Source organism: Berghia stephanieae, chromosome 1 (assembly GCF_034508935.2).
Source record: "Berghia stephanieae isolate SIO BIC M18660-M18661 chromosome 1, UCSD_Bste_1.3, whole genome shotgun sequence".
Classification (NCBI taxonomy): domain Eukaryota; kingdom Metazoa; phylum Mollusca; class Gastropoda; order Nudibranchia; family Aeolidiidae; genus Berghia; species Berghia stephanieae.
In genome coordinates, this window is record NC_088360.1 from 95,239,017 (window position 1) to 95,256,516 (window position 17,500).

At 32.0% G+C, this 17,500-nt stretch overlaps 1 protein-coding gene across 1 annotated transcript in view; it reads right to left on the reverse strand.

Moving 5' to 3' along the window:
* Positions 1-236: 236 nt before the first annotated feature.
* LOC144962421 (CWF19-like protein 2) overlaps positions 237-17,500 on the reverse strand; it is a 19,864-nt gene continuing 2,600 nt past the window's right edge. The window contains exons 2-18 of the mRNA XM_078895360.1: positions 16,231-16,341; positions 15,097-15,207; positions 14,212-14,274; positions 13,484-13,603; positions 12,695-12,916; positions 11,099-11,915; positions 9,771-9,919; positions 8,683-8,973; positions 7,386-7,460; positions 6,557-6,622; positions 4,537-4,642; positions 3,898-3,986; positions 3,439-3,555; positions 2,549-2,704; positions 1,744-1,824; positions 1,214-1,315; positions 237-448 (exon numbers count right to left, since the gene is read on the reverse strand). Coding sequence (XP_078751486.1) covers positions 308-448; positions 1,214-1,315; positions 1,744-1,824; positions 2,549-2,704; positions 3,439-3,555; positions 3,898-3,986; positions 4,537-4,642; positions 6,557-6,622; positions 7,386-7,460; positions 8,683-8,973; positions 9,771-9,919; positions 11,099-11,915; positions 12,695-12,916; positions 13,484-13,603; positions 14,212-14,274; positions 15,097-15,207; positions 16,231-16,341 — 2,817 coding nt within the window. The 3' untranslated portion in view covers positions 237-307. The remainder of the gene's footprint in view (positions 449-1,213; positions 1,316-1,743; positions 1,825-2,548; positions 2,705-3,438; positions 3,556-3,897; positions 3,987-4,536; positions 4,643-6,556; positions 6,623-7,385; positions 7,461-8,682; positions 8,974-9,770; positions 9,920-11,098; positions 11,916-12,694; positions 12,917-13,483; positions 13,604-14,211; positions 14,275-15,096; positions 15,208-16,230; positions 16,342-17,500) is intronic.

The following is a 17,500-nucleotide window of genomic DNA, read 5'->3' on the forward strand; positions in this document are numbered from 1 at the left end:
GAAATCTGCATAAAGTCAACACACTTAACATCAACTTCTGCTTAAAATCATTCCCTCTTGTTGGTCCCAAATTTCCTAATCTTTATTTAGGTGTGTTCCATTGATGATGATGAATAAAGTCAACTTCACTTAAAGTCAACCAATCTATCAGGATACACTGTATTTAATTAAGAACCACAGGGGAACCAACATGATTCATAATCCTTGATCTAAATGATTTACTTAACAAAACAAGATTGTACAAATAAAAATAGCATTTATTAATCATTCTGTGTCACAGATACAAACAATAAGCAACAATTTTCAATCAGCCAATGTCTTGAGTCCAATCAAAGGGAGACCACCACTGTTCAAACTGCAAAACTTTCTGTCTTTGATCCTCAAAATTCTGTTTCCGTGGCTTTCGCCAAAGACCAGGTTCAGCATCCAGCATTCCACCAACAATTTCCTATTGAGAATTTAAATTTAAAGATAAGATTAGAGAAAATGAAATAGGGTAGTTATTTGATATGAATTATGTTTCAATATCATTACATTTCATATTTGTGACCAATCATCTAAAAATGGTATTACATAAGGGTGAAAGAGATACTGAAAATTAACATTTAGGTCTAAATTATGAGATTTTACTGGAATTTTTATACCCCTCTAAGAAAAATGAAAGAGCTTCTCCAATTGCTTAAGTCGCAATTTTTGCAATCCTAGCCTTTTTCACTCTAAATTCAATTTCCAGAACCTGGTTCTCCATGATATAAAACTGATTTTTAAAAAGGATAGGAGAAGGTTAGTGTACACTATAAGAAAAACAATCTTAATCAATGGTGGTGAGAAGACGAAAGTGAAAAAAAAAAATCAATTATGCTACCCCCCCCCCCCCCCCCCCCAATAAAAAAAGAAAAAAAACAAAACAAAAGAGATCGTGTAAACATTAACCACTACCTTTTCCTCATTTTTTTCTCTCCTTACATGACATAATCTCAAAATAACTGAACCACACAAATGATTATTTCTCTATCAGCTTAAGTACCCAGCCAGGCCTAGATTAAAACAAAATTCTTTCCTAATGGACAACGCCAGAAAGCAAGATGGTAGGTAGAGTAAAATAGTAGTAGTATAAAGGAATAGATAGAACCAATGGAGCTGACCTGAGTTTATCATAATAGCTTTACAAACCCCACCATGGTCAAAATTTTGAAGACATAATTTAACTCACCCGCCCAAAGTAGGCAGGAAAGGTAGCCTCATCCTCAATAACGTGTGCAAAACCTCCTTGCAATCCAAAGTCAACACTAAAATAAGGAAAGCCTTTGGGAACCTGAGGATTTATTAAGGGAAAAAAATGTGTGTACATTATTTTATAAGACTATATAATTGACAATTGTAGATTTAAAATAAAATATCTTTTATACCTTATTTCCCCAATAAATCCAAACTTGAAAATAGTTAACGTAATCAACAATAGGATCAACATTGTTATGTACAGCCAAGTTAAATCATAATAAAAAGAAGAAGAAGAAGAAGAAGAAGAAGAAGAGAAGAAGAAGAAGAAGAAGAAGAAGAAGAAGAAGAAGAAGAAGAAGAAGAAGAAGAGAAGAAGAATGCAAAACACCATATTACAGTCATATAAAATTAATTTAATCATTAATTTCATCTCACAAATCAAATTGTAACTGATGCTTTACATGTTTATAAAACAATATACCATTCAGATAGAACAGAAGTTAATTGACAACTGTCACTTACCGTGTGTCGCACATCTTTCTTGCTAAGGTCATGAACCTTTTTGTTATGTGACCACTCTGGCCCCACTTCCTGCATGGCTTTCTGGTAGAATTGGTTGGAGAGAGCGGGGAAGCAATATAGGAAATATCATGTCTTAGGCTACATGTTTTTTTAACACTAATTTTTTTTTTCAAATAAATTTGATATTTCATCTTTCATTACAATTAATGCAAGTAATATCAAAAGACTTAATTAAAATTTCTGCTGTTTTCATTCATTGGCTTTTGCAAAATGTGATCTTTCATGTCAAAGTGGGATTAGGTCAAAATGAGCTCGATGCAGAAAATTGAGTTTCAACTCAAATTGAGAAGAACTGGGAAATCTAAGTCTTTTAAATCATAAAAAAGAAAGAAATTTTATGATTGTTGTTGGCAAATTGTAAGCATCATTTTTTTCTCATTTCAATGCATTTCACATTTCAACCATTAAGGACATACATTGTTTTGATAATAACAAATGTATTGTATTCCTTCAATTGCCTGTATCCAAAATTATTTCACGTAATCCAGAGCAACTGTTTATCGCAGGTTCTGTAGCTTTAGATGGACAGAAAAAATTCCTTACTACCCTTTTGACAGAACGCTGGTCTGTTGCAATATACTAACAGATTTTGATCACAGACCTAACAGATCCAGTTGCCCAATGCTGGGTGAACAAATAGTTCAGGCAGAACATGTGATCAATTATTATTATCATTTGAGAATTGAAAGTTCCACGAAATGAGCAATCAGGACCCCTTCCCTACCATCCTCTTGCAGACTTTTACCTTGAAGTAGATGGGTGCTAAATCACCAAGTTCTTTCTCCAGAGGGATACATTCTATTACAGTGTGTGGAAAATGCTTTAAGTGCATCACGGTTTCCATGACTACCACATCCTTCTCTTGAGACAGGAACATCTGGACGAGACTCTTACGAAATTGCTGAAATTGAAATGTTGAGAAATTAAAAGACATAAAAATGGAGTTATCCATACATCTATCAAATCCATTATTGTTGCGACCTCATTTCTGATGTTTCACTTTAGCTAAGATATGATACGATGTACATATACCACAATTATGAATTCTAACTCAAATAAGGTGCATGCTGCTATGTGGTCTTATGGTATGACACTCGCTTTCAGATCGAAAGGTCCTGGGTTCAAGCCTCGCTCGGCGCATAAATGAGTCCTTGGAAGACTCTTTACTCACATTCTCTCACCAGACTCAGATGTTAAATGAGTACCTGGCCATTAACAGTGTTGTCTCTGTCTGAAAAAAAATTGTACTATCGCCTACATGTTAAGTGTTGCTATTGGCTAGGGACCCCTTGTAAAGCACTTTGAGCAAGTTTAGTGCATATTGCGCTATATAAAAGCTCAAGTTTTGTTTAATGTGTTCATATGTTTCTATACTGTTCATACAGAAAGAAGCACTATACCTTAACAACTCAGTACGTTCTTTCAGAGATCAGCTGATTTAGCTCTACCCAGCATTAGTTCATTAAAAAAATTTTTTTTTTTTGCAAGTTGCAAGCCTAGAGGTTCTGGATTTTATTGTTTTTCGGTTTGTTTGTTGTTGTTTTTTATACCATTGTCTTTAACCCTTATTCTTATAGTCTGTAAAAAAAAATAAATAATAAAGTAAAATAAAAAAAGGAAAATTCATGGTCTCACCTGCATATCCTGCCAAACATCTTCATCTATACTGGTGGCTGAAGTGGTGTGGGCCATGGGAACAATGAGACAATGACCCTCTGAAAGAGAGGCGTGGTCTGGTAGGCACATATAACTCTGGATGACAGATTGAAACAATTAGAAGTTTGTGAGTTTGTTTGCTTTTTGGTATCTTTTTCAACCACATTGCATTGTTCACCTGGCACAGGTCACAAATATAAAATTTATGACATCGTTAATTTTTTTTAAAAATCAAAGCTCCATCAAACTAAGCTACAGTTCTCTTCCACATGTCTTTCAACAATATCTTTATTTAATCTTTATTTGACATTGTGTCACAGGAAAATTTCCAGGTTTTAAAATAGATATATGGCTACTTTTGGAAATATCATAACATCATTTCAAAGGTCATTTTTTTTCACTTAATTTTTTAAAATATACGGTAGTTTGAATAGTTACCTTTCTGCCAATAGCGATGATAAGATGCTTAGGAACTTTGTCAAAACATCTTGTACATTTTTCCATTGCAGAGCTTTTCTTGCGATGTTCTGAGTGTATTGAATAAATTATCAAATAAAAGATGTTTTACAGTAAGATTTATACCGGTATATTGAGTATTTTAAATCTCATAAAATTAAATCGAAGTTGACTTATTCTTATTCTTTTTCCTTTCTTATAAATTCCAGACTGATAAGGAAAAGAAAAATCAGCTGAAAGTCACAAAATCTCAACAGTTCATTTAGAAATAAATTAAAGTCAATTTGTAACAGAGAGAACAACACCTTGCAGACTCTATATTATATAATTTTCAAAATAGAACACAACACGTAGCAAGGAATGTATCAGAATCAAATCCCTCTTCAGTAAACATTTAAATAACAATAAATGGCTATCATACATTTTTGTTGTTCTTGTTGTCTCAATTAATAATTGTTATTATTATAATTTCAACTTCAACTACTACTACTACATCTAAAACTACTACTATTACTATTACTAGCACTAATACTACTACCGCTACTAATACCACTACTACAACAAATACTGCTACTTCTACCATTATTATTATCATTGTCATCATTATTGTCATTAACTCACCCATGATAGCAGCCATTTTGTCCCTGTTGACAGCTTCCTCCTCTTGGCGTCCCCTGGCTGCCTTACTGACAAACATGTCATCGACGTCCATGTCCCTGTCTGTTTCCTGGGGTTGAATATATAAAAATACAGTACAACCTGTGTCTTAACAATTTCTTAGCCACAGCAGCCACTTGTATTTATCTATTAACAGACGTTGTTAGACCTTACCTTTATTTTCATATCAGTTCTTACCATTTTCACTAGGAAGCAGTCACAGCAATGTGAATCAGGTTTCAATGGGAGTCAGACAATGAGATCTATTTTACTTACTTATTTACTTGCTTACTTTGGCCACCCAGCATGAGCCACAATTCTTCACCGTTCTATTATTGATGATAATTTATTAATTGAATGTTACCTTCTTTACAATTAAATAAATAAAATAGTGGTTTATTTAACCTGGCTGTTTATTCCTGATTGACAAACTAAACGATATGTACATTCTTACCTCCCTTAAAAGTCTGTGACCTATTTACCCATATTTACTATCAATTAAATTCCTGAATTTTATGTTTGTAAATACAATTTCTCTATGGATAAATAAGGTTTATTTATTACCATTACTATTTACTTGAAAATATGTGTCAACAGTGCCAGATAAATCAGAAAAAAAAACCTTCCCAAAAATCAGCCTGCCTTAACTAGGGATTGAACCTCAGGCCTTAACTAGGGATTGAATCTCAGGCCATTTGATTTCTGGTAAGACATTCTATCATTACAGCACAGAGGTTATTCAATAGTTTGGACAATTTTCAAATCTTATATTCTTAACAAAGGCTTGATTTTTCACTGTGAACCCTCGCCTGAAACGTAATAAACAAACATTAAAGACAGGTGGACAAGGACTAAAACAAAAGGGTAATTACATTTTTATTATTATCAACCATCATTTGAAGTATGTATCTGATGAAAGGCAATCATTATCGACACTATTTATGCATAAAATCTGTGACCCGTCATCTCAAAGCAAAATTATGTCAGTGCCAACCGGATAACAAAAAGTGACATTCAAGTTAAAAGGCCCAGAATTAAAGATTTTAGTTTTGATCTCTTTAAGATACAATATTTTCATTTTCCTCAATAGACCATGTACAGTTAACCATAGTCTCCTATTTTTGACGTAATTTCATTTTTTTAGCCCTACACAACCCGATATATTACCAGGTTTTGAGGCTGTGCGTCAATTTTGTTTAAGTATACCTATGACTATGTGTATTTATATCTACATATCTACAGTGTTGTGTCCTCATCGTGTTACTGTTGGTTGTAGATTATTTTATTTCTATTCAGACATGCAAAAGACATTATCAGACTTGCCAAATTGAATACTTCAAATTTAGTAATTTTAATGTCAATTTTTTAATAATTTGACAAGGAAATTCGTAATTTCTGATATTGTGTATGAACAACCACATTATTATTATTATTATTATTATTATTATTATTATATTATTATTATTATTATCATCATCATCATTATTATAGTAGTAGTAATAGTAGTATATATAGTAGTAGTAGTAGTAGTAATAGTAGTAGTAGTAGTAGTAGTAGTAGTAGGAGTAGTAGTAGTAGTAGTAGGAGTAGTTGTAGTAGTTGTTCTTCTTCTCCTTCTTATCATTATTATTATTATTATTTTTATTATCATTTAAGTATTACTAAGAATTAAAAATTCGTAATTTTCAATAAAATTTCGTATTTGGCCATGAAATTTGTCTAGAATTCGTAAAATTACCAAAAATTCGTAAGATTCGGCATGTATTCAGTATATATAATTTCCTTTTTTTGGATGTTTTTTTTTCTTGTATCCTTCTTTCTGGTTTATTTGACACTGTTTCGTATACACCATTTCAGATCTTTATCACACACCAGTGCCTCCCCTAATTTGTCACTGTCAAATAAATAAGCACAGTCCATGTGGGCAAATATTTAAATCTGTTTGACCTATGTGACACCTAATATTTGTGATATGATCACTGACCCTCCCAGCCAGACGAGCAAACATGGAGTTCTGATCCTCTGCTGTTCCAGCCTTTTCTCGTTCAACCTGAAAATTAATAAGACAATAATAATATTAAGGAAACTAATTTAAACAGTACCAATGTCTATAAGGAATGATTATTATTCAGCAAGGAATTGAATCATGTGATGGTACTTAAGACAACGATATAAAGATCAATAGATAGACAAATAAATAGAGAGAGAGAGAGAGAGAGAGAGAGAGAGAGAGAGAGAGAGAGAGAGAGAGAGAGAGAGAGAGAGAGAGAATTGGACAAATGAACATAAAACAAGGCACTTGAGATATATTCAGGGTTTGTAAAACTGAGACAGTCCTTTGTATCATCTCTTTAAAACTTTCACAACAAAAACTCTTAAAAAAGAAAAACAGGAAGAGAAAAATAAATAAAAAACGGCGTTGGTCCTTGCCATTCAATGATGTATTTCACGAAATGTTTTGTAAATATTCTTCACATTGATACACTGTTTTACAATCCCTCCCATTCATGTCATCAAGTCAAATATCCATCTTATACTTTTTTCTATACCACGATCCCCAATCAATAGAATATTGTTATCAGGACAGTTTACTTCTTCATTTCCTTCTTTTTTACAATTATATTGACTAACAAGAATATTTGTGTTTGAAGTTTGTCAAAAAAAAAAAAAAAAAAAGAAAAGAAAAGAAAAATAATCAAAGTAACACAAAATGAAATGCGAATTTTAGAAAAATGGATTTTCACTTAGGACTTGAGAAGGAGATTGTTAAAAATGACAAACGTATAAATTTAAATAAATTGAATCAACTTTACCAGAGTTTTAAGATCAAAGTTGTCATCATCATGGAAGTATTTAGTTCTTTCACCACCCTCACTATGGGTTGCCACCTGAAACATTAGTAAAAATCCCTTTTAAGCCTAAATCGTATTCAGTCAACCAAAATAACAATTATGCATTATTATCATCTTAAAACTACCTCGTCGAGTAGCAGACTTGTGTAGTAATGTCTGGAATCATTGAGACAGTGGAATAGTCTCACATCTCCAATGAAAGATAAATACTGTGGTCTGTGGAATCTTGAAAGTTGAAGTGAAGGAAGAAGATGGAAGAAGAAAATGACTAATTGTACAGTTGTTTTGCATTTCACCTGGAAATAATATTATGGTTGCTCCCAGCACCAAAAATCAGTAACAACTTACAGTCACACCAACGTTCATTGTTCATTGCGATTTTATTAAATTTTGAGTCAACAATTGAAGTTATTGATCATATAAAAAAAATAACAATGGACAGAGATGGAGAAAAAGAAAACACACAGCTCATGTTTATCAATCCATTATGTACCTTAATGTGCCGCAAGCACCATAAAACTTTTTAAAAAAACAGTAGAAAACAACTACCCTGGTGCTTATGACCAAAGGGTGTAGAAATTGTCATTTAGACTCTCAAACTCAATGGCAAAAAATAAAAATAGAAGGCCAGGATTATGCTGAAATTGATAAATTTATGACTGGTCTTATGACTGGGAAAATTTTATCTTCACTTTATACCTTCTGTTTCCCTATATTTACAACCACTTTACCTCTACCAAGAGAGTAGAATGCATCACAGGCTCAACTAGCTTAGCTCATATATTACTCTCCACTGTTCAAGAAGAGCGTTGTGATACTCTAGTGTCCGCCCCATTGGTGAGTTGATTTATAACACACACTCTGCTTGGATGTAAATCTGTATTTCTATCTCACATTTACATCTTAAGAGTTATTACATTTTGTTCAAAATTGGATACATTTCACTTTGGCACACATCTGGTGAGTAGATATTTATTATTTTGAAGAAGAAGTAAAAATATGAATCTTAACAAAGTACACTTTTAAAAATATTGTTGTTTTTTTTTTTAAGTTATGCTATGATATTTAACAAAGAGGAAAACTATTTCCGTTAATTAAATGCTATGATCAGCATTATCTGCCTGTCAAAAATTTTAATGTCAATTATCTCAAAATAAAAATTTGAATTATATCACGTTGGAAACAGTCTCTTGACATGATATTATGAAATGTTGAATGAGTAAATCATATTTTTTTAAAAATATAAAGACAGACTTACATTTTTCCTTTTTCTTTTTTTCCCATTACTTCGACCTCCCCATTCTGCTGATGATGAAGATGGTAGAACAGGCCTGACCATGCCAGCTTTGTTGGTGCGGGACAAAACCACTACATTGTCATCTGCTCCTTGATCCTCCTCCTTTCTCATTCCCTTTATTCCTTTCTTTTCCATCCTCTTTGAGTGGACAAAATCTTTCACCTCCCCTTCTCCACTGGTGCTTGTGCTTTTGCTGGATTCTCTCACTCTTCTTGCTTCTTCCAAGGTGGCCTTTAGTTGAGATGCTAGAGTCTGACAAGAGATCAAAAGTATATATCATTTTAAATGATTAATGTCAGCCATCATCATCCTTTCCAACATCATTCTTCTCGTCCTCTACCGCCTCTTCTTTTTCTCCTTCTTCTTCTTCTTACTCCTTGAACTAATTTATGATATTTTGCACAAACAAAATAGACAGATAGATAGGAGATGAAGAAGATGAAGTAGTCCTTCAGAGCCATGAGATGAGGCCCAGAGTTTATCCCGGTTTCTACAGCATGAAACGGACAATAGCAATTGATTGTTATCCTTTGGATATGACACTAGATTATCGCATATCGCAAAGTACTTTCCACCAGATCTAACAGACCCAGTTACCCAATCACTGCTGGGTGGACAAGGGGGTCAAAAAAAATCTTGACTGCACCCAGGATTGACCTCAGCCCCTTTGTGTGCTGCTCTACCAACTGAGCTATTGGGACCCCATGAAGAAGATGACCTTTTCATGTATTTTCTAACTCCTTTGTTTGGACACTGTATCAAGCACCATTAGTCAGACTTTTATATTGAAACAGTGCTTAGCTTGCTCCCCAATTGACTCTCATATTTTCAAACAAACTATACACCATAGAAAAAATTTTCTTGCTTCGGTCACATATGAAATCTAGCAGTAATCTTTGTACATCCATCTAATTATTAGACACTTGTTTTCTCCTTGGAAACAAAGTCGACCAACAACTTTTGCTTAGCGTGATTCTCTTAAATGAAAGACAGTAATCTTGAAAAGATCAAGCTCTTTTTTCTTTTCTTTTTTTTAACACAACACTTACCTCATCTCCCATGATTTCTGCCCTTAAGACTTTAGCAGCTAAGGCGTTCAACTCTTCCTCACTCATGACTTTAGGTGGAAGTTGTGTCTGTGACTCTTCATCAGAATTAGATGCCTCTTTATCTCCATGTTCATCATCACCAGAGCTGTCTGTAAACAAAATAAAAAATTGAAAAATTATAAATATGCACATCTAAATAGAAAATTTTCATGGCTTAAAAAAAACTATTTTATTTTATTTTATTTTTAAATACAAGAAAGAAAACGAAAAAAAAACTTTTATACTACAATGATAATAATAATAATAAAAATAATAAATAATAATAATAATAATAATAATAATAATAATAATAATAATAAAATAATAATAATAATAATAAATAAATAATAATACATGGCATTTATATCGCGCAATTTCATCACTGTGTGATGCTCAATGCACGTTACAAATAAATATGCAAAAGTTACATATATAAAACGTAAACCACAATGATATCAATAGCAGCAGTGTATGTAATATCATGAAAATGTAATGGTAAAAAGGTACTGGTTTAACAATGATTTAAAACTATCAACAGATTTTGCTTCTCATATCCTTCTGGGCAGGTCATTCCACACAAGGGGCCCAGAGTGGGTAAAGGAACGGCTGCCATAAAATTTATAATTATTTCTAAGAGTAGGCTTCGTTTTGTCAGTAGAGGATAGTAAATATCCATTAAGGGAACCCAAATCATTTTTACAAGAGTTTCACTCAAACTAACAGCAACACTAAACATGTACAACGAGATATGCAGCCTGTTAATTCCTTTTGACAGAGACAACCTTGTTAAAATGCTTGATGCATCATAATGATATTGTGAACCTGAATTTGGAAATGATCTATAAATAAGCTAATGAAAATATTTTCAACCATTTTCCTTGGATGGACTGGCTAAAAAAAATAAAATTTGGTCAGTATTAGAATTTCTTAATCGAGATTATATCAGATTAATTAGTGGATCGGCTGATCTTTTATAAATAAGGTCATTTACAATCTGTGTGAGGGTCCAAGCAGAAAACTTGCCTCATAAGGAAATGGACCAGTATCAGTCAAAGGTTGTATCATGATTATATTTTTTTAACCCCTCTGTCCACCCAGTGGATATTGGGTAGCTGTCTATTATATCTAGTGGAATGTATATTACACAAGACTAGTAGCATATCCAAAAGACAGCAAGCAATTGTCCATTTAAAGCTATAAAAAATGAAATTAACTCCCTATTCCCTGGGTCCTATGGCTCTGAAGGACTATTTCAAAGCAACCTGTCTGAATTTATAATCTCTACATACCAAATGATGATGATGATGATGATGATGATGATGATTTCCTCCGTGATCTATCTTGTTTCCTGTCCAGTAACTTTTCCTGCTCATCTTTGGCTTCTCCAGATTCCTTTTTCTTCCACCGAGGCGTATCACTGTTGTTTCTATCTGGAGATTTCCTCCATCCACCACTTCCGGAATTCCTAATACTGTCATAGTCTTTCCTTTTACTATAACCTTCATCTCTATGCCTTGATGTGTGTAATGATAATGATTTACTATGATCATTATCTTCAATTTCACTTGGTTTTTTAAAAGTCTTACTTTCACCTTTATATCTGGATCTCGAGTCTTTTTCACTTTCATCATATGAGGTAGGTCTACGAAATCTTGAACTAGTTTTACCTTCCAGTCCATCTCTCTTATAATCCCTCTCATTATTGCGATTACTACTATTATCACCCTCATCATCTGAACCAGGTCTTCGAAATCCTGTTCTACGACTATAATTACTGGATCTATCTTTTATATGAAAAGAATCATCGTCATCATCACCTGACCCTGGCCTCCTGAATGATGAATGACGATTACGATCATTCTTACTATCATGTCCATCTTTATCTCGACCATCATCATTTCTCCTATTTTCTCTATCATAATTCTTTCTTTCTCTGTGTTTGTCTCTATCATGATCCATGTCCCTCTCCCTATCTCTATCATTCCTTCTATCTCTGTCTTTTTCACTATATCTATCTCGCCTTTCCCTTTCCCATTTATTTCCATCCCTCCCACATCCTTGGGATTTTTCTGCCTCACGAATCATTGACATGAGTCGATCTAGGGACTAGAAATGAGAAAAAGAAAAATGTCTTTTTTTTTTTAATGCAATATATTCATAAAACTTGCTGGGCAACACCTAAACATTATGCCAAATATGGATCTAAAGTTAAAAAGATCAGAAATTCAACATTTTTAATTTTAGCAGTTTAAGAAAAAATATAAACTCCTACACTACCAATAAATAAATATATTCCATTTCGTATTTTTCCACACAAATTCAATATTATGAGTGATAAGACTTCACCAAAAAAATTCTCTTGTTCAAACTTTGAGCGTTTAAGGTTACACATCATTTTGTGTGTTGGTATGATTCATCTGATTATTTTACTTTAACGCTTACCATCAATACCTGGCTTAGTTATTAGTTTAGGGTAATGATGATGACAATGATAATAATAATTGCAGTATCAATAAAATAATAATAATCATCATCATCATCATCATCATCGTCATCATGATAATAATAATAATAAATAATAATAATAATAATAATAATAATAATAATAATAATAATAATAATAATAATAATAATAATAATAAATATTAATAATAATAATAATAATAATAATAATAATAATAATAATAATAATAATAATAATAATAATAATAATAATAATAATAATAATAATAATAAATGTTTAAAGTCTTATCAAGAGAATTTGGTGAGAACTTATCAATCATCCGGCGGTCTAAAAACAAAAAAACAAAGAGATGAGTGACATCCACTTCATTCATTCTATTTTTTAAAATCTCTCTTTTCCCTTATATCCCTTTTTGACTTACACCATATCTCTCAGCAGCAATGTCCTCCAAACTTCTTCCTTCTTCTTGTGCCTGTTCCTTCATCCTGGACAACGATTTGAGCATCCATGACAACCCACCATCCCCCTTTACTCCACTTGTAGATGAAAACGATGATGTTGTTGTTGATGTCTTTTGAGCACTAGGAAGCCCAGTTCCTCCATTCTTCCAATATGGATTCAGCTCCCTTGCATGCTGGCCTGGCTGTATATTAACATAAAAAGATACTTTTTCAGATAACAATGAGTTGATAATTATAATAATAAAAGAAGGACGAGAAGAAGAAGAAAAAAAAGAAGAAGAAGAAGAAGAAGAAGAAGAAGAAGAAGAAGAAGAAGAAGAAGAAGAAGAAGAAGAAGAAGAAGAAGAAGAAGAAGAAGAAGAAGAAGAAGAAAGAAGAAGAAGAGAAGAAGAAGAAGAAGAAGAAGAAGAAGAAGAAGAAGAAGAAGAAGAAGAAGAAGAAGAAGAAGAAGAAGAAGAAGAAGAAGAAGAAGAAGAAGAAGAAGAAGAAGAAGAAGAAGAAGAAGAAGAAGAAGAAGAAGAAGAAGAGGAAGAAGAAGAAGTAAAAAAAAGAAGAACTTTGTCCCCTGCAACTAGAAACGCATTTAGTACATTTTCTATTCTTGCGATGTTTTTGAAACCAGTCTGTCCATTTTTGAAACATCTTGGACTGCTCAAATCAGGAAAATTTATGAAATCGTATTCTTGTGCCATCATCATTATAAGTTATTTCATTTATCTCTCATATAATGCAAATAAATGTATACCAACCTCAAGATGTTTTTCTGCTTCTCTTTTAGCCTTTTCTTTCTCTCTATTTGCTTCATCTCGCAGTTCCTGTCTGGTTATAGATGGAAGTAAGTCCAAGGGGGCCTCCATCCAGCTGTCACGCTAATTAAACAGAATACATAAAATCAATTCCGTATTTGATTAGTAAAATAAAATTGAAAAAAAAAATGTAGCCAAGAAAAAATGAAATAAAATAGAGTTGAATTATTTCTAGAATGGTTTAAATATTGTGGTTATGACTAAATAACACTTCTGGCCGAGCTGAGCTGCATTTAGAAAATAGTAATTTAAGTAAAGTTACTTAAAAAATGTAGTTGTATCCACATAAAAATGTTACTATTACAGATCAAACAAATGATTGGTATAAGGAGATTAATAAAATATTATAGGAATCAATTATAAAAGGTATCAGAGAATGATAACAATTAGAGCATGTGATCACAGCAAAAAAGCAAGCAAGCTGGCAAGTTTTTACTGAATAATATTTTCCAATCAATTACTTAAAGATGAAGTACCCGAAATACATTTTTAAAAATGAAGTGAAGTGAACGTAAACTGACAGTATTAGCTAAATTTAGCACAATTTAATACATTGTAATTAACATGTTCAGAAGCATATACAACAAAATCTTGTGAGTCTATTACACCATGTCATTTTTGGTAATAAAAAAACCTTTAAAAAAGAAAAGTAATACTCATACAAGGGTTACCTTTACTTTTGTAGAACTTGACTCTGAAGTCTTTTCAGATTCTACCCACATCTCTTCTCCTTCCTTTAACAAATACAAAAGGTGATTAATAAAGAAATTTATTGTTGAACAACAAAAACAAAAAGTTTTATGACAATGAAACATCGTCATAATCTGAGATGAAATTTTGAAAAGATATGCAATGCAATGTAATAAATTCATAAAATAACAAATGAGTTCATTACAATGATGTGAGTATTCAAAGATCAATATAATGAAGAAACTTATCCACTTCTCTAAAAAGCATTTTTTAAACTTTTGAGGTATATAGTAGATAAGGATACTAACATTATTGTTTTATTCATTTGGAAAGATTTTTACACGAATGACCAACAGTGCTATGCAATGACAAGACTTTTTTTTGGCCAGACAACTACTAATATAGCTCAAAACTTGTCTTCAAAGATCCATCTTGATTTTAACCTGTTTTATATTCGTATCTCTTCATAGTGTCATTCAAAAAATCAATCTTGATTTTAACCTGTTTTATATTGGTGTCTCTTCATAGTGTCATTCAAAAAATCAATCTAACAAAATACTATATATTTCAAATCAATCAACTCCATTCAAGTTGAAAAATATGGTTTGCTTTTCTAACATCATACAAGAGAGATTTTCCACAACAAGCCAGTTTAACCTGGAGATCAAGTCTGTATAAAATTTCAAGTATAGAAAAATCCCAAGACTTTCGTTCTACTCTCATGAATTCATCTTTAAAAATGTCCTCTTAAAATATTGAAGCAAAAATAATTTGAAGTAGTCATCAGCTGAAAAAAAATTTGGTTCTCTTGTTATTTTTCTTCTGAGAGTCGAAACAGTTGGATAAACCCTTTTCAAAGAACTTACACTGTCATCAGAGGAAGAGGAGGAAGACAACTGCTTGTGGTGTTTCTTTTTCTTTTTTTTCTTTTTTTCCTTTTTCTTCTTCTTCTTCCCTGACTTTGCATCTTTCAAAGCCTGCAATGGAAAAATATAATAGGATATAATAATAATAATAATAATAATAATAATAATAATAATAATAATAATAATAATAATAATAATAATAATAATAATATTAATAAATAATAATAATAATAATAATAATAATAATAATAATAATAATAATAAATAATAATAATAAATAACAATAGTGTACATTTATATAGAGCCAACATCGCATGTAATATGATATCAATCAAGAAAAGTGTAAAATCTTTTAAAGACAGGATTGGAATATACTCTAATAAAATAAATGGTTCAATATTGGAGAGAGAAAAAAAGAGAAAAACCTTAGCATCCATAGAACACTAAATCTCATTATTATCATCATCATTTTAAGCAAATGATTATATGGCGTGAGGAGAAAATTACGTTGAAAGAGTGCTAGGGAAAGAAGGGAGCTTAACAAATGATATTAAAGTCCTGATGACTTAATTGAACAGTCCAGCTTCAAATCTGAGAAGAGTTATATATTTTTCCTGATCTCTATCCACCTAGCAGAGTTTGGTAGCTAGGTCTCCCTACATCTTGTAAAAAATATCCTGCTATAGACAAGCAAAAACCAAAATAACAATACCCATTTTAACAATACTGAAACTATGATAAACTCCAGTCTCTGTATATTTCATAAGTGGTGACTACAAGGAACTCTGGGTCCATGAGACTTGCTGGAGAAAACAGAAAAGCAATATGAAGCATCGTCATCATCATCATCAAATGTTGAATTATAGCTAACCTTAATTGTTTGTTATATTTTGTATAAAATTTTCTTTTTTTATGACTGATAGATTTAACAAAAGCTGCTTTGTAGTACAGACAGAGTAATGAAATGACTGAATTGACAGAAAGGACAATGTAGAGGTATGTTATCTATGGCTCAGGGTAGTTCTTAACAAACGAAAGGAAATTCAACATTGGTGTGCATCACATTTCTATAAATAAATTAACCTTTCATCAAACCACAGACAAAGAATGAAAAGAAAAGAATCTTTTCCTGACCTTTTGCTCCTTTTGAATTCTCTCAGATACAGTGTCCAACATCCATGTTGCTTCGCCACTCTCTTTTTTCTTCTTCTCTCTTAATTCTTCGGCTTCATACTTTTTCTTTGCCTAAAAAGAAAATATCAAAAATAAAAATTATTGGATCACAGTGCAAATAAAATAAAAATGACATTCCCATTAAAAAATTTCTTCTAAATAGACATCTCCAAAAGTCATTTTGATCTGTAGCTTAGTAGTGAAGCTGACTGAATCTGGACAGGAAGGTCCTGGATTCAAATCCAAAGGGAACAACTTTTTTTTCAATGCTTCTTTTTTAAATTCTATTTATCTATTTTTTTACTTTTATTATTTAAAAAAAATTAATTTAATGTTTTAAACTTATTTATTTACACGTTATAATCGTCATCTACATAATCATTATTATTATTATTGTTATTATTATTATTATTCTCAGGCCAATAAACAATAAATAAGTGGTCAAAATAGTAAACTTACAAAAATCGGTTCAATCAGGGTGAAAATTTCTGAGCGATACCTAGCCTAACAGGTTACACTAGATAAGGCTCTGTTTGATCGACACCTAATAGAGGTGTAACAGAACACCAGAACAGCTCGTGTTTAAGATACCCTTGCCAGAAAACGAGACATCAAATATTGAATCAGACTGTATCAATTTCAAACCAATACATTTCCAAAAGTAAACAGGAAAATAAAGCCTATATAAATCTGTAAACAATGAAAATGCGAGCTTAGTCTACAGATTAAAACAATTGATTGAGAGTAATAAACTTCCATACCAGCCATTATTATACCATGTAATGCTCAACGGACACCCATTTATGACACTGTGTCTGCTGTTGTGTATTGCTTTGCACCAAACACTCATTTACTGCATGATGTCTCATATTTATGAGTCTGTTCAAATTAACGGCACCCATTTATCGTTTCACACTAGACACCCATTCCATGATGGCTCAGTTTGAATCGAATAGAGAGAAACAATAGAATTCACTAACCAAGCAGGAAGTGTTCAATTTACTATGAGATGGATTAGAGAAACCCAAATGTGCAAGGGAGACAGCATGGGAAAGATGAAAGAAATGATGGGTCATCTGATGACATAGTACAAAGAGCATATGAAAGAAAGGTTGTTTTAACCCCTCAATAGTGACACTGATTTTTTAATTTTTCCTTATTTATATCATTTTTAATGCAGAATAAACCATTTCCACCACGAGGGTGGCAAAGAGTACAGGACTCAGGCTTC